At 44.7% G+C, this 26,145-nt stretch overlaps 2 protein-coding genes across 3 annotated transcripts in view; one reads left to right on the top strand and one right to left on the bottom strand.

Annotated features, from left to right (window-relative positions):
* The window catches only part of ERN1 (endoplasmic reticulum to nucleus signaling 1), a 77,600-nt gene extending 72,241 nt beyond the window's left edge, over window positions 1–5,359 (top strand). For both annotated transcript variants that reach the window (XM_038757099.1, XM_038757098.1), the window contains exons 20-22: window positions 345–468; window positions 1,576–1,643; window positions 3,234–5,359. In XM_038757099.1, the coding sequence (XP_038613027.1) occupies window positions 345–468; window positions 1,576–1,643; window positions 3,234–3,458 (417 nt within the window). In that variant the 3' untranslated portion in view covers window positions 3,459–5,359. The remainder of the gene's footprint in view (window positions 1–344; window positions 469–1,575; window positions 1,644–3,233) is intronic.
* Window positions 5,360–16,223: 10,864 nt separating this feature from the next.
* APOH (apolipoprotein H) lies at window positions 16,224–25,895 on the bottom strand. Its single transcript, XM_038757257.1, has 8 exons — window positions 25,785–25,895; window positions 25,343–25,519; window positions 23,009–23,105; window positions 22,046–22,122; window positions 20,338–20,526; window positions 18,694–18,873; window positions 18,173–18,370; window positions 16,224–16,634 (listed from the first exon to the last, which is right to left on the bottom strand). Exons 1-8 carry the CDS (start codon window positions 25,846–25,848, stop codon window positions 16,576–16,578), a joined length of 1,041 nt encoding a protein of 346 aa, XP_038613185.1. The 5' UTR covers window positions 25,849–25,895; the 3' UTR covers window positions 16,224–16,575.
* Between the last annotated feature and the right edge of the window lie 250 nt (window positions 25,896–26,145).

Genomic DNA, 26,145 nt, shown 5'->3' with positions numbered 1-26,145 from the left:
TTGCTTGTACATATCTATTCTATTTATTTTATTTTGTTAGTATGTTTGGTTTTGTTCTCTGTCCCCCCCTTTTAGACGGTGAGCCCACTGTTGGGTAGGGACTGTCTCTATATGTTGCCAACTTGTAGTTCCCAAGCGCTTAGCACAGTGCTCTGCACACAGTAAGCGCTCAATAAATACGATTGATTGATTGATTGATTGATTGTTGATTTTGTGGGGTCACAGAAAATGGCCTCCCGTTCTAGCTGTGGTGACCAAACCGTTGCTTGACATCATGGCTGGCAGGTTACAGGTGCCTCAGTCTCGGTTTATTCATCTCTCCCTTTCACTGGTTTTCGCCGTAGGATGTGAGCGACCGAATAGAGAAAGAATCCTTAGATGGACCAATAGTTAAACAGCTGGAAAGAGGAGGGAGATATGTGGTCAAAATGGACTGGAGGGAGAACATCACCGTTCCTCTCCAAACAGGTAACTTCTACTATTTCAGGAAATGGATGTTGTTTTTTTTTGTCCTTCCCCTAAAGGAATCTGAATTCAAGTCTAGATCTGGATGTTCCCCACATTTTCTTTCTTTTACTTTGTGCAGAACACTGTATTAGGCACTTGGGCAAGTTCAGCAAGTATAAAAGACCCAGACCCTGCCCTCAAGGAGCTTACAGTCTAATGGGGGAAACAAGAAGGCATAAGCTTCATGCATTCACCTTTGGCAGGACTTATATTAGGAATTTGCTCATTGTGGACAGAGAGCGTGTCTACCAACTCTGCTATATTGTACTCTCCCAAGCACTTAGTAGAGTTATCTGCACACAAGTAATATGATTGATTGAACTTACTTTGGGTCTTACTAGGCTTGAGTCCTTAGTTTTTACATATGATCATGGATTTCCCCAAATCCCTTATTATTAGCTTGGCAGCATCGGTCCCCACAGAGACCTGTAGGTTGAGGCAATCACTACCTTTGGCCAGAGTGATCCCGGATGTGAAAATTCAGTTTGGGCCGTTGGATTTGTCAGCTGGGTGAAGTGGATGTGGAAAGTGGGGCACTTGGAACCTTTAAAGAAACCCCCGAGCCGTGAGCCTGTTGGAAAAAACAAACCCCAGCCTGCTGAGTCTATACCAGATGGAGATCTTATTTTCATCCAAATTGCAGAGAGGAGGCTGGGGTGGCCAGTTATTTTGGCCTATGGGCTACTTGCCACATTTTGTAAGTGTCGCAGTGCCGACCGTCAGCGATTAGCCAGGTTGGGGCAGCGGCGGAGCTTAAAAGGCAGAGGCGACTGCACTTTGGTCTTCCGCCTGCTGCTGCTTATCCTCCGAGTTCCTGGCCGGCTGGGAAGACCCCCCAGAAATTCCCTCGTGCTGCTGAGAAGTTGCTTACCATCTTCACAGCTGCTTCGGAACAAGATCGGGTTTGGCTCCTGGTCGAATTTTGCTCACCCGGATCGAGATCCTTTGTAGCACTCGAGGGCGGTGGGGTTGGGCTAGCTAGGTGATCCCAGTGAACCCCAAAGGGCCGGTAACACCAGTCCTTGCTTCTTCACTGCTCCAAACCCACCTGCCCCTTTCCTCTCGCAGATCTCCGGAAATTCCGAACGTACAAAGGCGGCTCCGTGCGAGATCTCCTCCGTGCCATGAGAAATAAGGTACAGGGACGGGACGGGGTGACAGGGGCGGGGCAGGCCTTGGCATATTGGCCGAGCTTTAGTCAAGGGAAAGGAGGTTTCCCATGGGGGGGCCTGCATGTCCCTTTAGGTCCTGAGGAGAGTGAATGGGGAACGGGGGTGAGAGGCACCACATCTTTGATGGACTCCTAAACTGGCATCTACTCACTTTGGCGTATGAGCTGCTTGTGCGCCCGCATCATAAGCCCACCCCATCTCTGACCGTATATTTCTTGGCCTTAGAGGGTTTCCTGGTACACAAGACCCAAGCCTGTTCCTTTGAAGACATCAACGTCTTGTACTTAGGCCCCTTAGAGAAACGCTTTCCCGTAACTCCATGCTCAGGAAGTGACTACATGTTTTGTTTTGTTGTCTGTCTCCCCCTTCTAGACTGTGAGCCTGTTGTTGGGTAGGGACCATCTCTATATGTTGCCAACTTGTACTTCCCAAGCTCTTAGTACAGTGCTGTGCACACAGTAAGCGCTCAATAAATACAATTGAATGAATGAATGACTTCACTGCAAACGAGATAGGGATTGCAGCTGCTGCTGTTGATGGTGCAGATAAAATCAGGAAAAATTAAGGGCATCTCTCAAGTGGGGATTTTATCAGTTTGTCAAACGGAGAACACTACTACCTCCCCCTGCTTCATTCTCCAGAGAGATGATGTGCGCTGTTCTTGCTGCTACGGAGGAAAAGGGGCTCACCCCACAAATGACAGTTCTGCCTCCAAATCGGGCTGCCAGTGTAAAGGGAACCAACACCCCCCCCACTTGCGGGCCAAATGACAACAAAAAATTCTGATTGCTAAGTCCTAGCGATTCCCATTCAGAAATCTTGATCTATCTTGGACAGTGCTAATCAGATCTTTTCTGTGCAAGAAAAAGATTAGGCCTGCCCTTGAAGCGCTTCAAAGAACATCCAGTCAGATAGCGGCGTGTAACACACTGAAACAGGAGAAAGAGAGAGAGAAACTGTGAGACTGTATCTGGCAAGCTCTGGGCATTGAGGTACCCAACATTTGGTCAGGGCTCAAGGCAGTTTCCTAGCCCAAAAGTCAGGTTCTTGTTTGTTCGGTTCTGCTGGTACTTAAGATTGAAACAATCCTACACCGATATCCAAAGTTGTGCCTTCGGAGGTGGCTGTAGTGGTTGAGCCGAGCCGAACCGAGGTCCCCGGGGATCTGTGCTTGGGTCCTTTCCTGTGCTTGGTCGCTTCCTGCTTCTGCTTTGGAGGAGTTGGTCAGTCTGGAGTGAGTGGTGACTGCCCGGAGCCCATGTGCCTGGCCCCACTTGGGGCTCTGGGGGGAATTTGCTCCCCGCCCCTTCCTGCTCCGACCCAACTGGGGTTTGGAAATACACCGGTCCATCTGACGGGAGTTGGGCCAAGGGGAAGCTGCGACTCCAGGAGAGGGCAAATTATTCGGATTTCGTGGGTCCAGACCAAGTAAGGGGAGGGAAGGGGCGGAGCCTCCAACCCTTCACCTTGGTACTTCACGGCGGTCTCCCGGCACCTCCTGGGCGCCTGCTGTCCTGCGGCTAAGTTCTCTTCTGTCCTGTGCCCTGTTTTTAGAAGCACCACTACCGGGAGCTCCCCGAGGAGGTGCAGGAGACCCTGGGCTCCATCCCCGATGACTTTGTGCGCTATTTCACGTCCCGGTTCCCTCACCTCCTCGCTCACACGTACCGTGCCATGCAGCTGTGCAGCCAAGAACGGCTCTTCCAGCCCTACTATTCCCAGGAGCCCAAAGAGCCCAAAGGGGAGCCCAGCCCCCCGGTGACGTTGGATGGCCTCTGAGGAAGGCCCGGCCGCTCTGTCCGTGGCAGCCCGTGCGAGGACCGTGGGGGACAGTCCAGGAAGATCAGGGGCCTGGGCCCCCACCCGAGTCGGAAGAGGCCGATCTCACTGCCCAAACCAAGTGCCTTGTGCCCCCCGGCACGGATGAGCCGGACCGACCTCGGAAAGCAGAGACGTGGCTCCGTTTGCCCAGCGGGTGACCTCAAGGACGGTGACCGCGGATGGAACCCGGACCGCTAGAGCTTTCCCGATGGGTAGGGCCCAGGCCGCTGACAGAAGAAGCCAACCGTTCTCCTCCTGGCTGACCGGACTCAGTTGGGGGGCAGGGGGAGGGCTCCCACTGTCTTTCTTTTCCCGCCGTGGTTGATGGCGGATTTGTCTGCCAGGGCCCGGGAGCTGCAGGAACGGGAGCGCCTCTGGGCTGTGGGTGCCTCAGCTAAATCTGGCCGGACTCCAGGGGTCTCTGCCGGCGGAAGAGAGCTGCAGCGGGGAAGGGAACAGAAGGAAAACCTCCAGGGAGCTTTCTGGGGCAGCGGGATGCTCGTTGGCTCGTCCTCAGTATCCGGTAGCGGGAGAGCTCGTCCAAAGAGCTCAGGAGGAGGTGCCGGATCATCCGTGACACCCATGGAAGATACCAACCGAGAGTTCCCCGAGGGGCAGTGACCCACCCCGCTGAGCCCAGGCTGTCGGTATCAGGGAGTCAATGGGGGCCATCGCCCGTCTGAGCGCTTAGTACCCATTTCGCTCTCGGCAGGCGCTCAGTAAGTACCACTGATCGATTGGCTAATAGTCTCCTTGGAAGAGCGAGTAGGCAGCCGTTTTGGATGGCTGGGACCTGACTGGTGGGAACCGCTCGCCTTTTTACCCTCCTATTAAATTGTCTTGCAAGCCTGGAAGTGCTTCAGCGTGGGCCAGTAAGGGCAGAGGAGGTGGGTCGTCTGCGTCCCGGAGCGATGAGAAAGCCGAAAAGCTGAAAGCCAGCAAATGACCACCTCCCGCAGTGTCCTGCAGAGAGTTACTGGCCTCTTCTGTTGCAGGCTCTGGGCTGGCGTGGCCCGACCTGTTGATAGCCAAGCTTGCGGGATCAGAAGGCAGGCTTCACAATAAAAAAAACGCCAAGTCCTAATGGCTGGAGAGCCGGACGAGGGCCAACTTTGGGGGCTCAGGAAAAGGGAAAGTTGAGCCAACCTTGCTCCCCCCTTGGCTGCAGCCTACCTTCCCAGCTCTCCCGAGCTGTGACCGGCAGGGAACCAACGCATCAGGGACGGACCGGGAAGCTGCAGGTTCCTATACGATTCTCGTGTATCACACTCACCACGACCTATTTATTTATCCTATTTATATTTATTTAATTTTTACTCGGCCGGGGTATCATCTAGAAACTGTATGAGCATAATGCATGCCCGATTTGATTTCTTCTTTCCTAATCATTTAAAACCAATCATAACTGGGCAGGGAAAAAAAGTTAGACTGGATTTTTGTTGGAAATGGGTGAGTCTTTTTCATTTTGTCATAAGGGAGTAAATCACTGGGTTCAGGGAAAGTTCATAGTTTTTATGGGGTTTGATACAAAATCTTGTGCCATTGTGTCCTTCATTTTTAAATGAACGGTTGATCGTGCGAATGGGCAGTGTTAAAAGGGGTGTTTGTCAACTGTTGAATGCAACAGTCTTCCTCCTGTTGTAGCTTTACATTTTCTAAAGACCGATATCCAGGCCAAAGGGCCAGGTTGCGCAGTTTTTACGTGGATTTTTAAAGCCCTGAAATCTTGAAGGCTATTTTGGAGTAAACTAAAGTTGTCGGAACGTATTTTTGTACCTCTGATTTAAAGCTCTTTTATAATTCTGATAATGATGCAGACTGCCCCAGCAAACTACAAATAAAGGTAGATTTAGACTTGGGAACGTCGTCCCTCTCCTTAATGCCTTTGAGATTCCACACAGCAGAGAGAGAGCGACAAATCCTGGGAAAACCAGAGGCCAGTTGGGTGTGTTCCCTTGGCACCCCCCCGGAAGCAGTGGGACCCAGCTGGCCCGCGGCTGGGCCACAACTGGTCCGGGAAGGGAGCGGCTGCTGGATATGGTGAGTGTTGACGGCCTGCCCGCCGTCCCTCCCTTACCCGCCACAATCCCCGGTCCTCTGAGGAGAATCCAGTTCTTTGCAAGATTTCTTCCAGCCCAAAGTGCTGGCAGTCGTTGGGAAGGTTGTCCGGGAGGGTTGGAGCAGGTTGGCGGGGAGGGGAGGATGGCGCTGGCTGCTGCTGCTGCTGCTACAGCGCTGAATGGAGCAGGAGAGTATCCGGCCCTGACCCCGAGCCGGAAGAATTGTGATTCTGCAGTGGATCCATCAGGTAGGAAACTGCTGTGCTGGTTGGTCCCCCTCTGCCAATTAACTTGCTCTGTGACCTTGAGCAAGTCACTTAATTTACCTGGGCCTCAGTTTCCTCAACTAAAATGTGGGTGAAATCCCCGTTCTCCCTCCTACTTAGACTTTGAGCCCCGCCTGGGACAGGGACTGTGCCTGACCTGACCTGATTTACTTGTATCATCATCAATTGTATTTATTGAGCGCTTACTGTGTGCAGAGCACTGTACTGAGCGCTTGGGAAGTACAAGTTGGCAACATCTAGAGACAGTCCCTACCCAACAGTGGGCTCACAGTCTAAAAGGGGGAGACGGAGAACAAAACCAAAGATACTAACAAAATAAAATAAATAGAATAGATATGTACCAGTAAAATAAATAGAGTAACAAATATGTACAAACATATATACATATATACAGGTGCTGTGGGGAAGGGAAGGAGGTAAGATTGGGGGGATTGGAGAGGGGGAGAGGAAGGAAGGGGCTCAGTCTGGGAAGGCTTCCTGGAGTAGGTGAGCTCTCAGTAGGGCCTTGAAGGGATGTATCCAACTTGTATCCAAGCCATCCCAGCACTTAGAACAGTGTTTGATGCTTAGTAAGTGCTTATCAAATACCATAAAAAAAGCCCTCCCAACACTCCTAAGAGTGCCCACCCATCCCATCCACAGGATGCGGTTAAGCACAATTTCATGCCTTCCCCTCCTCCCCCTCCTCTCCCCCTTCCCCCAACTTGATGGCCAATTGGGGGTTTCGAAATCTCTTCAGTGGATAAGGGGAAAGAAGTTGCAGACCTCTTGGGCAGGAAGGTGAATCTTGTGAGAGTGTGAGTAAGCCAGTTTGCAGCGTTGCCTTCATCAGCTCTAACTGGCAAGTGTTTGCTTCGTTGGCCTAGCACTGGTTAGCAGTATCACTGCTCTTTTAGGGTAGGGTATTGGGATCAGTTTATTCCAGCGACACACACAGTAACTTGGGCTCAGGGTTTGAAATAAGCTGCCTGCGGAGGGGTCTCACTGTTCCTATTTTGTAGGGCTCCCTACAGGGACAGCTGTTGCCTTGGGAGATGAGCCTGGTCGATTGTCCTCCTGTCCCCCTCTTCTCTCAGGACAGCTGCTCAGAGGGTCCACAGATCCGAGGGCACAGGGACATGGAAGGGTTCCTTGATTCTTTTAGACTCTGAGCCCACTGTTGGGTAGGGACTGTCTCTATATGTTGCCAACTTGTACTTCCCAAGTGCTTAGTACAGTGCTCTCTGCACACAGTAAGCGCTCAATAAATACGATTGATTGATTGATTGGTTGGTGAGTCCTGCTTAGCAGGGAGGAAGGAGAGGCTCCCACTTTATCTTCCCCTACCTTCTCTACTTCGACAGACAATTACCCTTCCCTCCTTCAAAACCTTATAGAAGAGCACATCTCTTCCAAGAGGCCTTCCCAGACTAAGCCCCGCTTTTCTTCATCTCCCATTCCCTTCTGTGTCGGCCTGACTTGCTCCCTTTGCTCTCTCCCCACCCCACAGCACTTATGTACATATCTGTCATTTTATTTATTTGTATTGATGTCTGTCTGTCCTGCCCCCCTCCACCCTCCAAGTTTATTCTCTAAATTATAAACTCACTGTGAGCAGGGAATATCGCTGTTTATTGTATTGTACTTTCCCAAGTGCTTAGTACAGTGATTTGTTACACAGTAAGCTCTCAGTAAATACGATCGAATGAATGCATGCCCTTCATTCACCCCACCTTACGTACATATCCATTATTTATATTAGTATCTGTCTCCCTCTGTAGACCCTAAGCTTGTGGGCAGGGAACATAGATACCAATTTTGTTATATTGTACTCACCCAAGTGTTTAATACAGTGCTTTACTCATCGTAAGTGATCAGTAAATACAGTTGATTGGAAGAATAGAGTAATGATTGGTTAAAGTTTGGAGCTCTGTCGTGAGTGCTGCTTTCAGTAACTTAAAGGAGAAAACGTGTAGTAGAAATATGTGCCTCCCCCTCAAGATTGTACATTTCTACACATATTAAGTCCTCAAATACCATTAGATGGCATATTAAGTCCTCAAATACCATTAGGTGGTGATCCTGCGGGAAGGCTGTTATAAGTTCTTCAAAGATAATGCCATGGGAACCAATTGCAAAGATGCAAAGTTCGTGTTTACTGGAAATATATGCACAGTGAACGCAGTGAAATTTAGGGGAAATTTCAGAGAATCTGAGCTTTCTAGGGGAGGCAAGCTCATCTTCCACAATCCTCTGAATGTCTTCTTTGATGGTATTTATCAGGCCCTTAAGTGTCAAGCAGTATTATACTCTCCCAAGCACCTAGTACAGTGCACTGCACGGAGCAACCACTCAGTAAATATGATGGACGGACCCCGGCCGGGAAGGGAGCCTACAGGCTGGGCTGCTGCTTCCCTGCAGGTCTGATTGAACTTTCAGGGGCAGCTCTTCAAGGCCGTTGCCTTCCCCAAACCCCCTCAGAACGAATAAGTCAAGAGGTCCCTTGGCCACTGGGGCCATATCCACTGCAATGGGTTTCTCGGGGAGGTGGAGGGCTGGATTGAGTTTCCTGACATGGCGTTGTCCCAAGGTTCCTGTGGTGTACGGACCGGTGGATCTGGGAGATTGGGCAACTTGTGCTCTGGTAGTGCCCGACAGCCTCCACCCTGTGCCTTGCATTTGCAGAATGCCATCGGCAGGGCTGGCATAGGTAGCAAGGTGAACGCTCCATGGGTCCCCACCCCCTCACAGAGGGGCAGTAAGTGGCCAGTGGCCACCTCAACTCTGCAAACAAGCCCTCTGTAGGAACTGAGCGGCCCTGAACACTAGTTAAACTCATACCCAGTGATCTTGGATAAGCCTCTTTGAGATCTGATAAGCCAGAAAACCCCATTAAGTCCCGATAAACTACATGGAGATGCAACCTGGCCTAGTGGAGGGAGCCTGGGCCCAAGGAATCAGAAGGACCTAAGCTTTATTCCCGGCTCTGCCAATTGCTTGCTGTGTGACTTGGGTATGTCACTTAACTTCTCTGTGCCTCAGTTTTTTAGCTGTAAAGTGAGGACACTTCTTCTCCCTCAATCAATCAATCAGTCGTATTTATTGAGCGCTTACTGTGTGCAGAGCACTGTACTAAGCGCTTGGGAAGTACAAGTTGGCAACATATAGAGACAGTCCCTACCCAACAGTGGGCTCACAGTCTAAAAGGGGGAGACAGAGAACAAAACCAAACATACTAACTAAATAAAATAAATAGAATAGATTTGTACAAGTAAAATAAATAAATAAATAAATAGAGTAATAAATGTGTACAAACATATGTACATACATTCAGGCAAGATATACTCCTCCTTAGACTGTGAGCCCCATGTGGGACAGGGACTTAATTAATGTGTACCTATGCCAGCTTTTAGAATAGTATTTGACACATAGTAAGTGCTTAACAAATACCATTTAAAAAATCCTTTAACAAAAACCATAAAAACCCCCCAAGTGGTACATCTCATTAATGGCCGTTAAGGTTCAGCAGGCATAAACAATTCCCTGAAGACTCATTAGGGTAAAAGCCCCTTCAGCTCCATCATGCCTTGTTTTGGTTTGTGAAACACCAGATTAGTCAGTTGGGTTCTGTAGCAATAGTATTTATTAAGTGCTCACGGAGGGCAGTGCACTGGGCAAGGCATTGGCTAAGTACAGAACCAGAGAGGTGACACGTTCTCTGTCCCCAAGGATCTTACACTGCAGTGGGGGAAGACACACCAAAAAAAAAGTCCAAATAGAGTAATCCAAGTGAGTGATTGAATCATCATCATCATCATCAATCGTATTTATTGAGCACTTACTATGTGCAGAGCACTGTACTAAGCGCTTGGGAAGTACAAATTGGCAACATATAGCGACAGTCCCTACCCAACAGTGGGCTCACAGTCTAAAAGATGTGATCAGTAGGCTGTCCAAGCTCAGAAGAATATCCTTAATAGTCCATTGAGTTTGAATGATCAAATGGTTTTTCCAAAGCATTTTCTCTTATCCTTAGCGGGTAGGGAGAGGAAGGAATTATTATCCCCACTCCACGGATGAGGAAATTGAGGTCCAGAGAGGTTAACTAAATTGCCTAGGGGAGCCCAGTAGGCCAGCAGTAGAGCTGGGGCTAGCACTCTATGTCCTTCAACTCCCACACTCGTGTGTTTTCTGCTTGGACACACTCCCTGCTTGAGGATCACACTTTGGACTATATCATCATCATCATCATCAATCGTATTTATTGAGCGCTTACTATGCGCAGAGCACTGTACTAAGCGCTTGGGAAGTACAAATTGGCAACCTATAGAGACAGTCCCTACCCAACATTGGGCTCACAGTCTAAAATGGGGAGACAGAGAACAAAACCAAACAAACTAACAAAATAAACTAAATAGAATAGATATGTGCAAGTAAAATAAATAAATAAATAGAGTAATAAATATGTACAAACATATATACATATATACAGGTGCTGTGGGGAAGGGAAGGAGGTAAGATGGGGGGGATGGAGAGGGGGACGAGGGGGAGAGGAAGGAAGTTGTGAGGCAGAGTCTCCAAGTAAGATGGGGCAGTTGAAAGTGAACAAATCTGGGCAGTGTGGACAGTCAATCAGAGTGTCACAGTAAAGTAGATTTTTTTTTCCCGATGTACTTGGCAAGTTAACTGGGTAATCGCCCCACCCTGTACTGTGCGGACTCAGTTTTAAATGCTGTGTGCACACCCTCCTTCCTATAGAGTGTCCGGGGGACATTCGTCCAAACACGCACGTTTTATAGAGTATCCGGGAAACATTCTGGGTGCATGTTTGCTCCCTCTTTCCTACAGAGCATCTGGGTGACATTCGCCTTTCTTCCCATGAAGAAAAATGAAGTTATAAATATTTAGTTATCAAAATCCTTAATTTATTGGAGTATTTTATTGTTTCTAGATTAGAAGTGATTTGAGCAGAAACCCCAGGCAATTACCAGTGGGCAATAGGAAAGCAAAATACAAAAAACCTGAGGTTTATTTTCAGAAGTAATATGAAAGCCCCAACTCAGAGCAGAATGGTATTTTGTTATGCGGAAACGTGATTATTTCGCTTAGCTCCGCCGGCTGGGGAAAAGAGCTAAAATGAATCCCGGCTCGTATTTCATGTAATCAAGAATTTTATTTGTTTAATGCTTTAAATAATCTGTGGATTTCGCCATCAGAAGCTTCTGATCCTGTTACTGTTCTGTACCGAATCACAAGCTATCTAGCGGATAGAGCCTCCTGTGAAAGCTGCTTAGCAACTTAAAAAAAAGGAAGCTTGTGCAGTGTGTTTTTTCTGAAAAATACTGGACAAATTGTTGTTGTATTTGTCAAGTGCTGTGTCAAGCACTGTTCTAAGCAGTGGGGTTGATACAAGTTAATCGAGTTTGGCTCAGTTACTGTCTCTCATGGGGCTCACGGTCTAAATAGTGAAAAATGCTTTTCGTGTTAAAAATTAATTTTTGACAAAAACTGAGTTTGGCTCAGTTACTGTCTCTCATGGGGCTCACAGTCTAAATAGTGAAAAATGCTTTTCGTGTTAAAAATTAATTTTTGACAAAAACTAGCCCCTTTTTGAAAAATCTTCACAATGGCACAGTTTACTCTGAGGCAAAAATGAAGCAGGAGCAGGTGGTGGAAGCAGGAAACCATCCTACGCAACCTTTATGTCTGTGACTGTGTGTGTGGTGTGAATGAGGCCTTTACAGCCAAATCAATAACCCAAGAAAAGTGTCACTTCCTGGAGTATTTTCTTCCTTAGTGAAGGACAACTACAAATACAGAGCACCATTTAAATGCTAACCTTCTAATGAGATCATTTTTCCATTAAGAGCCATTCTATTCTGTACTCTAAGACCATATCAAATGACAGCAACAGTAGTGGGAAGGCCATAGTTTTGGTAGTAAATGCAGAAATTGAAGCGAGACCAGAGGGAGCAGCAGTTATGACAGGGGCCGAGAGAAGAATGGAGGCACAGGAGGTCACTTGGCCGGGCGAGGCTGCTTCAGGATGGCCAATTTACTTCTCAACCCTCTGCTGCGATTTGAATGAGGTGCATTTAGTTGCCGCTTTGTGGGAAGAAGAGGCAGGGCAGATACTAATTGGTTATTCTAGACGTGCATCAAGAATTGCACACTAATCTCCACCCTTTCTGGATCCTACTTTATTCTTTTGACCTCCAAGCCAAATACTAGGTGCAATAATAAAGGAAATACTTATGGACAGGGTCAAATGCCTATCGTTTACTTTATCGGGAAAATGTAGAATCTGGTGAGAATTCCACTTATTCAGAACACTTTCCTTAAATGACTGTTGGAGGACTCCTGAGTATAGTTGTCACAAAAGTGAAAATACGTCCTTACTTAGTTACAGATATAGCATCTCATTATCGTTATTATTATTGTTAATAGTAGTAGTAGCAATGATCATTTTATTGGTGCTGTTTAACTGCTTACTATGTGCACAGTTCTGCACGAGGTGCAGGGTTAAGTACAAGAGGATCAGGTGGGACATAGTCCCTGTCTCTCGTTGCACTCCCAGTTTAAATAGGAAGGAGAACAAATGAGGAAATTGAGCCACAGAGCAGTGAAGTGACTTGACCAAGGTCACACAGCAGATAGCAGAGTCAGGATTAGAACTCAGTTTCTCTGATTCCCAGCCCCAAGCTCCTTTCTGTAGACCATATTGCTTCCCCATTTTTAACTCATTCTGTTATTCATTAGATTACCTGAAAATGAGTGGAAATGCTATCTTTTATTCATTTTATGTGGATGACTTTGAAGGAAAGGAGGCACTAAAACAACAGGATTTGTTTTCCATTTCATTTATTCTAATTCATCACAACTGTTTCCTAAAATGTAGAAGTACCCATGTCTGTAAGTTTTTATCTCCTTCGTCTTTCACCAAGAGCCAGTGAACGCATTTCTGTTTAAATACTTAAATCTCCCATACCTATCCATTTTCTCAGTCACTTTAAAGATGCTTGACAATTCTGATTATACATGGTAGATCCAAGAATCCATAGCTTTCTGCAGAAAGGAAATAGCCACATTCTATTATGTGTATCGTTTCCATTCATCTTCCTTTGTAAGTGCTGCTAGGAAGTCCTATTTAAAGGGTCTCAGAGAATAGAGGTAGGCAATTCAAGTGCTTCCGAATGACTTTTTCACTATGTATTGATGGATAATTTTAAAAACCTATAAATAGGGAGACTTTTCTTTCTGACCCCCTATTTTTGTTATATTCACTCATTCATTCAGTCATATTTATTGAGCACTTACGGTGTGCAGAGCACTGTACTAAACGATTGGGAGAGTACAAAACAACAATAAACAGTCACATTCCCTGCCTATATCATTGGGAAATCATGCCATGACTGCATTTCCCATTGCATTTTTGAATATTTTATTTATCTAGAAATTTCTGAGAGGTATAAAAGAAATATGAACCTTCGCTAAAATTAGGAGATATTTAGTAGTAGTAGAAGTAATAGCATTAAGCACTCAGGCAAAGCACTTGTAGTAAATTCTGGGAAATAATACAGAGCTGGGAATTCTACATGGTCTCTGAACCGCAGGGGTCTCGGAATTTTCAGCCCAGAATTTTCTTCAATTTATTGTTTCCAAACCAGTGATGGGTCTGGCATGATACTTGTTGACACATAATCCGATAAACAAGATAATCAAGCTTCATTCAAATTGCTTCATCACACTGGGTTATGAAGATACTTTGTATCATTAGAGCAAAATGCCCTCATGGCCTTGAGCTTATCAGATGGAAAGCGATTTATAAATACTAAGAATACTAAGCATTATTATTATTATGTAAACACATTAGAAAGAAAAATCAGAATAATCCTCTTATTAAAATCTTTCACAAAGAGTGGGGAAAGTATGACGATTCCAAGCTACAGTCCACAACTTCACAAATCATGGATTATAATTCATTTATTCAATCACAATGCATCCACTCTCACAGAGGATGAGGCAACTTGTTGTTACATTGAGAAGCAGCGTGGCCCAGTGGAAAGAGCCCGGGCTTTGGAGTCAGAGGTCATGGATTCAAATCCTGGCTCTGCCAGTTGTCAGCTGTGTGACTTTGGGCAAGTCGCTTAACTTCTCTGTGCCTCAGTTCCCTCATCTGTAAAATGGGGATTAAGACTGTGAGCCCCCTGTGGGACAACCTGATCACCTTGTAACCTCCCCAGCACTTATAACAGTCCTTTGCACATAGTACGTGTTTAATAAATGCCATTATTATTATTATTGTATTTCTTGTCTTTCTCTTAAATGTAAGCAAGTGGCCTCAACAAATTGGCAAGCACTGTAGATGTAAAGAAGATGAGTTTCAGTACTAGTACAGTATAGACAATCTATACTAATTCCGACTATCTACTTGAAGTCAACTGCCCATCACTATTTACTCACTTTTGTTATTATTGTCTTACACTCTTAACTATTTCTTATTTCTTATTTCTCGATTTATCTTCACCATTCATTTACAAATTTCTTGAGGGCAGTCAATCAATCGTATTTATTGAGCGCTTACTGTCATCATCAAACGTCATCAATCGTATTTATTGAGCGCTTACTGTGTGCAGAGCACTGTACTAAGCGCTTGGGAAGTACAAGTTGGCAACATACAGAGACAGTCCCTACCCAACAGTGGGCCCACAGTCTCAAAGGGGGAGACAGAGAACAAAACCAAACATACTAACAAAATAAAATGAATAGAATAGATATGTACAAGTAAAATAAATAGAGTAATAAATATGTACAAACATATATACAGGGCAGGGATCAAGAGTTTTACTTCCCTTGTAAATTCCCCCTAATAGCAGTAAAGTGCCCTGCCCAAAAACATTTGATAAATTCTATTGATGATGATACGGTTCAAAAATGAACAAATGTTGACCTCCTCTCAATAAGTAACCCAGGATGAAACTGTATTTTGCCTCGTCAGATTATTTTCAGAGAACTCCCTAGTAGGAGGTTATTTGACCAAATTTTATCCTCTTTGTCCTGGTTAAACATCACCGTGGACTTTGAATGTAGACTCAACAAGCTGATCAATCCATCAGTCATATTTGAGAATTTAATTGTGCGCAGAGCACTGTTATAAGTGTTTGGGAGAGTGCAGTATAACAGAGTTGGTTGATAACGTACCCTGCCCACAGTGAGCTAAGAGTCTAGAGGGGAAGACGAACAGTAAGAAATTACGGAAGCGTACATAAATGCCCTGAGGCTGAGACTGAGAAATTGGTGAATGAGGGGAGCAAATCCAAGTGCAAGGGCCGTGCAGAAGGGAGTGGGAGAAGAGGAAATGAGGGCTTAATGGGGGAAGGCCTCATTGAGGAGGTGTGTCTTCACTAAGGCTTTGAAGGTGGGGAGAGTGATTGTCTGATGGCTATGAAGAGAGAGGGTGTTTCAGGGTAGAGGCAGGCCATGGGCGACGGGTCGGCGGCGAGATAGACAAGCCCGAGGTAGAGTGAGAAGGTTAGCATTAGGGGAGCGGAGTGTGGTAGTAGGAGAGCAGCGAGGTGAGGTACGAGGGGGCAAGGTGATTGAGTGCTTTAAAGCCAAAAGTGAGGAGTGTTTCTTCGATGCAGAGGTGGATGGGCAACCACTGGAGTTTCTCGAGGAGTGGGGAAACATGCTTGGTTCTCGTCCACCCCTGGGAATATGAGACAGAGTTCGTAGATACAAACAACCGGACCTGGGTGTGTAACAAGAGGCTATGGGGGGCCTGAATACCATTTGACAGGGAACGTGGCTACCAACTCTGTGGTGTTGTGCTTTCCCAAGCATTTAGTTGTAAGTGCTCAGTAAAATACCATTCGTTGATTGGTTGATTATAACATTCTGGGCCTTGTGGTAAGGTGTAAATAATAATAATAATGATGGCATTTATTAAGCACTTACTATGTGCAATGTACTGTTCTAAGCGCTGGGGAGGTTACAAGGTGATCAGGGTGTCCCACGGAGGGCTCACAGTCTTAATCTCCATTTTACAGATGAGGGAACTGAGGCAAAGCAAAGTGAAGTGGAAGCGACTTGCCCAAAGTCACACAGCTGACAATGGGCAGAGCCGGGATTTGAACCCATGACCTCGGACTCCAAAGCCCGGGCTCTTTCCACCGAGCCACGCTGCTTCTCTAAAGGGAAGCCAACCCTAAGAGATGTGGAAGTTAACAACATGAGTTCCCATTTTGGTAAATAGATTACCTGAAATCACTGCATCAGCTGCAAAATTCAGGGCGGTTGAAAGCTCTTACTTCTCAAAGTTGTAGACTGCATGTTCTGTTGTCTGGAAAAATGAGCCATTTCAAAGACCACTTACACTGTTAAAAATTGTACTACAGAAATCACAGGAAATGGTCCAATTAGGAAAGGTTTTATTATGCAGAAAGATGTGGAATTATGACAAACTATGGCACCTGGTAGACAGGCTAATAATACTGACAAGAAGAACTAAAATGTTCTATTTAACCTTTGGTTGCATAAAATGGACCTCAGATTTGTCCATCGGGAAAATGTTGGTAACTCAAATACTGTCCTTGAATCACTTAACGAAGGAATGCAACTACTGTGAAGAACAATCTGCATTGGGTCATATTGTTTATCTGTTGACCATCTCTGTGTTAAATTACTCAGCGATAGACATCACCCACGGATACAATTATTTCGTCCTTCGTTTTGAGCTCAGAAGGAGTATTAGCTGCAAAGCGGTACATCCGATGCATCTGTCTTCCAGAAAGCTAAAGAACTGTGTTCTGTTTAAAGAGAAAAGAAATAGGCACTTTAACTGAGACATTCAACTCTAAGAAGTGGAATTCAGTGCAAGTGAGGACCAGTTTCCCTGAATTTGAATAGACAAATGAAGTGAATAAAAGCTGCTATAGCATAAGTCAAGATGAGAAAATACCTAGTGAACACCAGAGCTTGTAAAATAGGAGATTTGAGGCATCTGGCCAAGAAACAGAAGCAGCATGACCCAGGAGATCGAACATAAGCATGGGAGTCAGAAGGACCTGGGTTCTTATACCAGTTCCACTACTTGTCTGCTGTGTGACCTTGGGCAAGTCACTTCACAGGTGGGCAGGGAATGTGTCTGTTATATTGTTATATTGTACTCTCCCAAGCGCTTAGTACAGTGCTCTGCACACAGTAAGTACTCAATAAATATGGTTGACTGCCTGACTGTCCCCTTCCCTTCCCCACAGCACCTGTATATATGTATATATGTTTGTACATATTTATTACTCTATTACTTATTTATTTTACTTGTACATGTCTATTCTATTTATTTTATTTTGTTAGTATGTTTGGTTTTTTTTCTCTGTCTCCCCCCTTTTAGACTGTGAGCCCAATGTTGGGTAGGGACTGTCTCTATATGTTGCCAATTTGTACTTCCCAAGCGCTTAGTACAGTGCTCTGCACATAGTAAGTGCTCAATAAATATGATTGATTGACTGACATCCATAAAATGGGGATTAAGACTGTGAACCGCATGTGAGACAAGGACTGTGTCCAAACTGATTCACCCCAGTGCTTAGTACAGTATCCGGCACATGGCCATACCATTAAAAAGAAAAATCTAGCAGGTAGAACTTCATTGCAAAATTTTGGAAGAGTCCACCAAATGTTCACTTTCTCAATAAGCGTGATGCTCTTGTCTGATATCAGTGAAGATAGGTAACCAACATAAATGTAGTATGAAGGTTTTGAAAACCTTTACATTTCTATTCCAATTCTTACTTTATCGCCTGATTTGTGTCTGTCAGTTTAAGCAGGCCTGAGCTTTCATCAGATATTGGACATAATTGAACAGCACCATTTAATTCACTGGGGTTTTAACTGGACTATTTGAGAGCAGATTACTGAGTTTTTACAACAATTTATCATCGGGAATATCAACACTGTAAGATCCTCTAGCCTGATTTTTATTTTTCTAATGGTATTCATTATGTACTAAGCACTGGGGCAGATATAAGAAAATCACTTTCACACGGGACTCACATTCTTAATCCCCGTTTTACAGGTGAGGTAACTGAGGTGCAGAGAAGTGAAGTGACTCAACCAAGGTCCCACAGCAGACAAGTGGTAGAGCTGGGATTAGGAGCTCCAGGTTCTTCTGACTCTCTGGCTCGTGCTCATTCCACCCAGCCACAGTCTTCTCTAATAATCTATCAGTGAATGTCTTAATTTAGAAATGTTGATAGTACTCTTAATTCGTTATCTTTTGGACAGTTTGAAATCGGTACTCTCGACACTCAATTTTAAGCCTGTAAAGATAAAGTTTTCAACATACCTTTAAAACAATCGGGAACTTTAAGAATTCCATCTATGCACTGAGCTTCCTCTGTGAAGCTACACTTCTTCTCCTTATTTTTACAGAAGAAAGCCACTCGTTCACCATGGAACATGCCGTTCTTAAATTGTTCCTGGATCTTCACCCTATTTCCCTTGTACAGCACGGTTGCTTTTTTAACAGAGACTTTACAAGATGCTGAAAAGCAAAAGATTGATGTTTAAGTGCATGAAGAAATTCGTTTCAACCGACGCAGTATCAGCGAAGGCCAGGGATTCTCCATTGTCCAGGATAACTGAACTAGGCCAGCTTTCAAAACATCAGTCCAACCCCTCGCATAACCGCCCACAGCATGTAGCTGCCTTTGTGCATTTTGAATTTTGAAGGAAATTTCCGATAGGCCGTTACAGTGAAATGTCTTGGGGAAGGTGTCTGTGAAAAGAGTTCACAGTACAAAGCAATGCAGACCTTCCTTCAGGAAAATCCAGAGAATTCCCAAGATACAGACTAGGTTTTCATACCTTTACAAGTCGGCTGAGCAGACCAAGTTCCCGTCTTTCCACATTCTACTGTTTCTGGTCCATCCAAGGTGTAGGTACTATGGCAGCCATAGGTGGCTTTGTCCTTGTAATGAAGTGCTATCTTTTTCGGATAGTTCACATACCCGTTGTCCGGTCTTGTTGGAAATGGACACTTCACGTCTGTTGGGTTTTGAGTGAGTAACATTTATTAAGAAAAGTATGCTACAGAGCTTTGAAGATGGGGGAAAGTTGTCGTCCGGTGGATTGGAGGCGTGGGGGGATTTCCAGGCCAGGAAAGGTAACGAACGAGAGACCAAAACTAGGATGGGTGACTAGGTGAGTAGGTATGCTTGTGAGGAATGAAGAGGATGGATTAGGGTATATTGGAATAAGAGAGTAGATGAGTAGGAGGAAGAGATTTGATTCAGTGCCTTAAAGGCAATGGTTAGCAGTTTCGGCTTAATGCAGAGAGGAATGCGTAAGCATGGAAGACTTTGTGAGAAGAGGGGAGATGTGTGCAAAACGGTAGTTGTGAGAAGAGGGGAGATGTGTACAAAACAGTGGTTTTAGCACCACAGAAGGTGCGGTACGAGCGTGGGTGGAATGCCCTCCCTCTGCCCATCCGCCAAGCTAGCTCTCTTCCTCCCTTCAAGACCCTGCTGAGAGCTCACCTCCTCCAGGAGGCCTTCCCAGACTGAGCCCCTTCCTTCCTCTCCCCCTCGTCCCCCCTCCATCCCCCCCATCTTACCTCCTTCCCTTCCCCACAGCACATGTATATATGTTTGTACATATTTATTGCTCTATTTATTTATTTATTTTACTTGTACATATCTATTCTATTTATTTTATTTTGTTAGTATGTTTGGTTTTTTTTTCCTCTGTCTCCCCCTTTTAGACTGTGAGCCCAATGTTGGGTAGGGACTGTCTCTATATGTTGCCAATTTGTACTTCCCAAGTGCTTAGTACAGTGCTCTGCACATAGTAAGCGCTCAATAAATTTGATTGATTGATTGGTGAGGCTTGGAGAGGGGTGATATTGATGATAGGAGGACTGGTGAGGATGCCAGTGCAGTAGATTAGATTCCTATTTGGCCATAGCTTAAAAACTGGCAGTGGAGTCAGGAACATGGAGCTTTTACATGTGGCTACTTGAAGCCCAGGTTACTTATCCTAAAATCCACCTCTGTGCTCAAGTCAGCACAAGCTTTCTTTGGCAGGGAGAGTCGGTGGAGAAGAGACTGTAGGAAATCTAGCAGCGTACTTCAGTCTTTCAATCTGTGGTACTTATTGAGTGCTTACTGTGTGCAGAGCACTGTCTTAAGCACTTGTGAAAGTACATTGCGATAGAGTTCTATCAAAAGCCTCTCAATCCAATTCCGATCTGTCCGAAGAATGATCAGTAGAACAAGTGCTAACATTTATCTGTTTGTTTACTCAGCAGGCACAGAAATAGTCTCAATGACAGCTTAAATTAGAGACAAACTATTTACTGGCTTTTAAAATATGTAACTTTTTATATGTTTCTAAATGGAGTTAATGCCAACAACAAATTAAACTGTTCTATTCAGTTGGATTTTCAATATTAACTTTAAGGAAACCTCCGTGTCTCCCAAAGTAATAATCATGGCTAATCACCGTACTTACCCCTGCATTCAGGTAGTTCCGTCCAATTTCCATTTTCCGTGCATCTGATTGTAGCATTTCCAAACATTGCATAAGGTGGCAAGCATTCAAAGACAACCTCATCTTTATAGATGGAGTTATTTGTAGCTGATGGTTTGTAATAGCTAACTTTTGCAAAATTGGGTGTGGTGGGTGGAGGACAGGTTATTGCTGTAAAAAAAGAGCACCATCAGTTTACACAAGTAAAGTTAGTTCTTCTGTAATGTGTGTTTTCATTCCACATTTTGGATACTTGGATACTGGATATTAGTTGGGATATGAGGCAGCATTATTTCAATAGGTTATTTGGATCGTCTAGATAAAACACCAGTAGTCAATAGTGAACATATCAACTGTAATAAAACCTGAAACACTGCTGCATTGTGTTTCTGAAAAAGTTTCAAATTGCTTTTTCTAATTCAATTGAGTCACTAAAAACAAGGGCCAAGTTTCCAAGATCTCCAACTTCTCACGTTAAATAAAAACAAAACATTGTTGAGTAATTAAGCCTAGTATTTAAAATGCATGTGGTACCGAGAAAGCTCGGCTCATCTGACTACCATTTTTCCTTAATCTTTGTCTCAGTCTCCTGTTTCCTCACTCCATGAGCCCACCCCCAAATTATTCCTTGACTCCCTTAGTTCTGTCCTGCCCTGACATATAGCTGTCTGTTGTTTTCAAAGATGACATTACTGACAGTGGGTCAACATGGGGATTAAGACCGTGAGCCTCACATGGGACAGGGACTGTGTGCAACCTGATTATCTTCTATCTGCTCCAGCACTAAGTACTGTGCCCGGCGCATAATAAGGGCTTAACAAAAACCATAAAAAAGAAAAAATGTCGACCCTGAGAACTTCAGGGGCAGATTTTTGAGTCAAAATATAGCGCCATAAGTCATAAAATGCTGTAACATCACAGCAGTGAACCCTCTAGAGGATGCAACTAGGGGAAATTTACTCCTGTCTGTTTCTTTGTGTTTCGGTATTCCAAGCATGGGGCCTCCCTCTTGGCCACCTGATGAAGTGGTGCCAGACTGATAATAATAATAATAATAATAATTAAGGTACTTGTTAAATGCTTACTATGTGCCAAGGACTGTTTTAAGCGATGGGGTAGATACAAATTAATCATGTTGGACACGGTCCCTGTCCCACATTGGGCTCACACTTTCAATCCCCGTTTTACAGATGAGGCAGTTGAGGCACAGAGATGTTTAGTGACTTGTCCAAGGTCATACAGCAGATGTATGGTGGACCCGGGATTAGAACCCAGGTCCTTTTAACTCCGAGGCCCTGACTCTATCCACTAAGCCTCTTCTCTCTGTGATAGGCGGAGGCACCTCGGGGAAATGCCACCGTGGTCCCAATTATCTGAATACCGGGGAGCTGAATTCCCAGTGCGTTGGCATCTTTACGCAAAGAGAGGCTGCTTTGAATTGTAGCTGTAGTTTGACACACTGATGAATATTACTTCTGAACGGATATGAAAGCAGGGTCCGAAAGGAATTCAGGGACTTCCAAGTGAATTATTAGTCAATTATAAAACTGGTCATGTAAGACCTGCTGTATCCTAATGCCATGAATAATTGCCTCAATTCTTCTCTTGGCTTTCCTAGTGAAGCTGGACCTAAATGATAAAGGCTACTGACTGCAATAATTTTCCCAGTTAGAGGTAAACGCACACTTACGGTCACAGACTGGCAGTTTCTTGCTCCATTTCCCATCTTCCAGGCACTGAACGGAGTTAGTTCCATTAAGAACATATCTGAAATAATGGGAATCGTTCCTTTCAACACTGAGATCATTTGTCCACGACAGAACCCTGAAATGGCTTCCAGGTCCACTGAAAGCATGGTTGCGCTCCCCAATCATTCTTTTGTATCACACTATGTGTTGTTTACGAGCCCTTTTCAGCCAAAGATTGTTCCCCTTCCTAAGGAGGCACACAAGGATGCTCCTGACCACTCAGAGTAGAACAAGCACAGTCCCCACATGATGAATGGATCCACTGAAGAGCAGGAATAGCGGACTGGTGGACGGAGCAAAAGAACCCAGAACCGTGACTACGCTGACACGATCATTTGAATGATAAACTTACTGGTGAATTGTCTGTAATTCTCTCATTTTAACTTTAGTTCATAGAAGATATATGGGTGTTCATAGTCCTGAACACCCTGGATGCCGCTTCCCACAACCTCCCTGTGGTGGAAATGAAGCAAGCCTCCCAGGATTTCCTTCTCTTAATGCCTTCTATCAGTAAATAAAGCCGCAGAGAACCAGAGTCCACCAACGCTACTTTAGCCTACGGGTTCTTCCCTGCTGCAGCCCACATTAGACGCTTAAAGCCCTGACAGAGTAAGGCAAAAAGTATTTTTAGGAGAAGATTTTTCTAGAGGAAAATCATCCTTGGTGCCAATCCCCACCATGAGGTAGAATACCATTCAGACAGGGAAATGTGAGAATTAAAATGCTTCAATTTCCTTCTCACCCCAGCCCCCACCGAGCAAAGTTAGCTAAACGACCGATTCTTTTAAGGCTGGTCCATCTGCTCCCACTGCCACTATTCGTGTGAGGAGCCTTCCCTGCACTAGAAGAAAACCGCAGCAATGTGGTATTCTGGTGACCTGCCTCATTCCCCAGACAATTCTTACCCCGGGTTACAGGCAAAGTTGAGAGTATTCGGGTATTCAAACGTCGTGTAACGAACAGATCCGTTTTCCAAGCGTCCAGTGAAGGGACATACTTTGGCTGTGATTTCAAGAGAATATTTTATGGCATTTTCTCTGGCAATGCAGCAATAGATAAGTCAATTTCAGCCTATGGCTAATAAACAATTAATATAAATGAACCCGGGAGCCCAGTTGGGGCTATGGGATGAAGATTGAAACTGTGATTTAATGCTATTGTGCTACTCTGGCCCAAGTTTATCCACAAGGAGGAATTTCTTCCCTACGTATAAATGGAATAAATACGATTGATTGATTGAGTAGCCCCAATCAGGGACCTGACCATGATATTCTGCAATGGAACTGGCCCTCAGTAGGTGCTTCCCATGAACAGCCTCCCTGCTCCCTTTGTATTTCAGGCAGGTACGGGGGTGGTGGTCCTTGACCTAAGTATGTGTCAGTGTGAGGGAATTTGGGAGGAGGCAGAGTGTTTTTGCATATGTGTCTGTGCTCTCCCCAATATAAAGAAAGAGATGCATTGAAAACATTAGTCAGTTGTAACTGTTCTGGGCAGAATTACTTTTTAATCAACTTGAAAAGAGCAATGGAACCCACCTTTAATTTTAAAGATGCAACCGAGATGGAGGAAAGCTGTCTCATTTCAGTCAATCGTTGGTATTTATTAAACACTTACTGTGTGCACTGCACTGTGTGCAGAGCACTGTACTAAGTGCTTGGGACTGTACAATACAATACATTTTGGGTAGACGTAATCCCTGCCTGCAAGGAAAGGCCAGTTGTCTGAACCTTGGCTAACCAAACTGGTTGGTTATAATAATAATAATAATAAAAGGCCAGTTGTCTGAACCTTGGCTAACCAAACTGGTTGGTTATAATAATAATAATAATAATTTTGGTATTTGTTAAGTGCTTACTGTGTGCAAAGCACTGTTCTAAGCACTGGGGAGGACACAAAGTGATCAAGTTGTCCCATGTGGGGCTCACAGTCTTCATCCCCATGTTACAGATGAGGTAACTGAGGCACAGAGAAGTTAAGTGACTTGCCCGAAGTCACACAGCTGATAAGCAGCGGAGCTGTCTAGGGGAGGTCATCCAGAAAAAGCTTTGATTAATCAATTGATTTGGGCATACTTACCTGAGAGAGCCAAATTCAAATCTGGTTATCAGAACTTTCAGTTATTTGATCTACCACCCTGAGTTCCAAGTGGCTTAGGTAATAGATTTTCTTCTGATCCATTAAGCACAGTTTCAAAATGCTTGCACAGTGATCCTCAACCTTTACTTTGCCAAGAACCGTTTAGAAATTGGGCTAAATTTCACAGAGTCTTATCAAGTTTTATCCTATTTTCACTTCCCTTGGTGTCCCGTAGCTAAGGTTTCCTTATCGATCATAGAAGCTCCAAATCCCTGCTCTTGTCTGTCCTTCTCTGAACTGTTACTTGTCCTTTCTCCCCCATGAGAAGTAGCATGGCCTAGCAGATGGAGCATGGTGCTGGGAGTCAGAAGGTCATGGGTTCTAATCCCGGCACCACCACTTGTCTGCTGGGTGAACTGGGGCAAGGTACCTCTTGTGGTCTAGGACAAACTGAAACAGAGGGAGAGAATGATCTGACACACTTCCTTTAACACTCACGAAGTGCCCAGGTCTTCTAGGACAATGAGGTGGTGAATTGAGATCACTTTTAAAGCAATAACCTCTGACTCAATTTAACCTGGATATTTAGAGCAAAATTTTGAGTCTGAATAATCCAGAGAGTTGTCTCAGTTTTCCACTTTACTCAGTGGTCACAACCTGTACCTGGGCTTAGTTGTGGATGTAATGTATTATTAGACAGGCAAAAAGTACTTCTCTGGGCCTCATTTTTCTCATCTGTAAAATGGGATTAAGATTGTGAGCTCTATGTGACACAGAGACTGCGTCCAACCCGATTATTTTGCATCCACCCCAGCGCTTAGAACAGTGTCTGGCACATAATAAGCACTTAAATACAATAATAAGAATAATAATATTATATTATATTATTGTATTATAATGACTATTATGATCATTATTAGATTGTGAGCTCCTCAAGACAGGAAATGTGTATCTTGCATCAGCAATTACTCGCCCAGGCAGTTTGTACAATGCTTTTTGCTCAGTAGATGCTCAGTAAATATTATTAATTGGTTGATCATCCTTCCCAAAATTCTCACTCCTTCCACCCATCCCACCTAGCAGGAACTACTACTAGCTCTGAGCATTCCCAGAAGAGCTCAAGACTTTGCTTAAAGTCCGTACGAGAGGATGAGTTGACTTACGTAGACATTTGACGGTATTGACTGGCCACAGGCCAGTGAGAGGACATATATACCTCCTTACTTCCCCAGGCATCGAGTAGCCAGGCTTACAGGTGTACACAATTTGGTCGCCCGGCTCATAGAAACTTCTCAGTGGCTCCACTGTGGCAAAAGGTACCTCTTGTGGTCTAGGACAAACTGAAACAGAGAGAGAGAATGATCTAACACACTTCCTTTAACACTCACGAAGTGCCTAGGTCTTCTAGGACAGTGAGGTGGTGAATTGAGATCACTTTTAAAGCAATAACCTTTGACTCAATTTAACCTGGATATTTAGAGCAAAATTTTGCGTCTGAACAATCCAGAGAGTTGTCTCAATTTTCCACTTTACTCAGTGGTCACAACCTGTACCTGGGCTTAGCTGTGGATGTAATTTATTATCAGACAGGCAAAAAGTACTTACTCCGTCCTGCAATAGCCAAGTGGCAGAGAAGACTCCCGAAGAGGAATATCACCTTAGGGTCCATGGTGGATGGCTTGCAGTTGAGCGTGGAAAGTGATTCTCCCGGGTTAAAAGGAAGGCTCAGGCAGAAGCATGCTTAAACATTAACTATTAGGGTTTACTCTGCTCCCTGTAAATATAAGATAAAACTTCGTGGCTTGAAAGGAACTCAGGTACGTAATACCCCTCACCATTTGAAGCGTATTTCATTGCAAAATCTCTGGAGAGTGACCTTGAGGCATCTGTGGGCAGGGAACGTGTCTGCCAACTCTGTTATATTGAACCCTCCCAAGTGCTTAGAGCAGTGCACTGCACACAGTAA

Source organism: Tachyglossus aculeatus, chromosome 15 (genome assembly GCF_015852505.1).
Source record: "Tachyglossus aculeatus isolate mTacAcu1 chromosome 15, mTacAcu1.pri, whole genome shotgun sequence".
NCBI lineage: Eukaryota > Metazoa > Chordata > Mammalia > Monotremata > Tachyglossidae > Tachyglossus > Tachyglossus aculeatus.
This window is presented reverse-complemented; position numbering and strand designations above follow the sequence as displayed.

Coding starts and splice junctions, on each gene's coding strand:
- APOH (XM_038757257.1), bottom strand. CDS start 25,848: ATGGACCCTAAGGTGATATTCCTCTTCGGGAGTCTTCTCTGCCACTTG. Junction 23,106..25,342: donor CAATACCGTCAAATGTCTAC/GTAAGTCAACTC, acceptor TTGAAATCACAG/CCAAAGTATGTCCCTTCACT. Junction 20,527..22,045: donor GAAACTGCCAGTCTGTGACC/GTAAGTGTGCGT, acceptor CTTTTTTTACAG/CAATAACCTGTCCTCCACCC.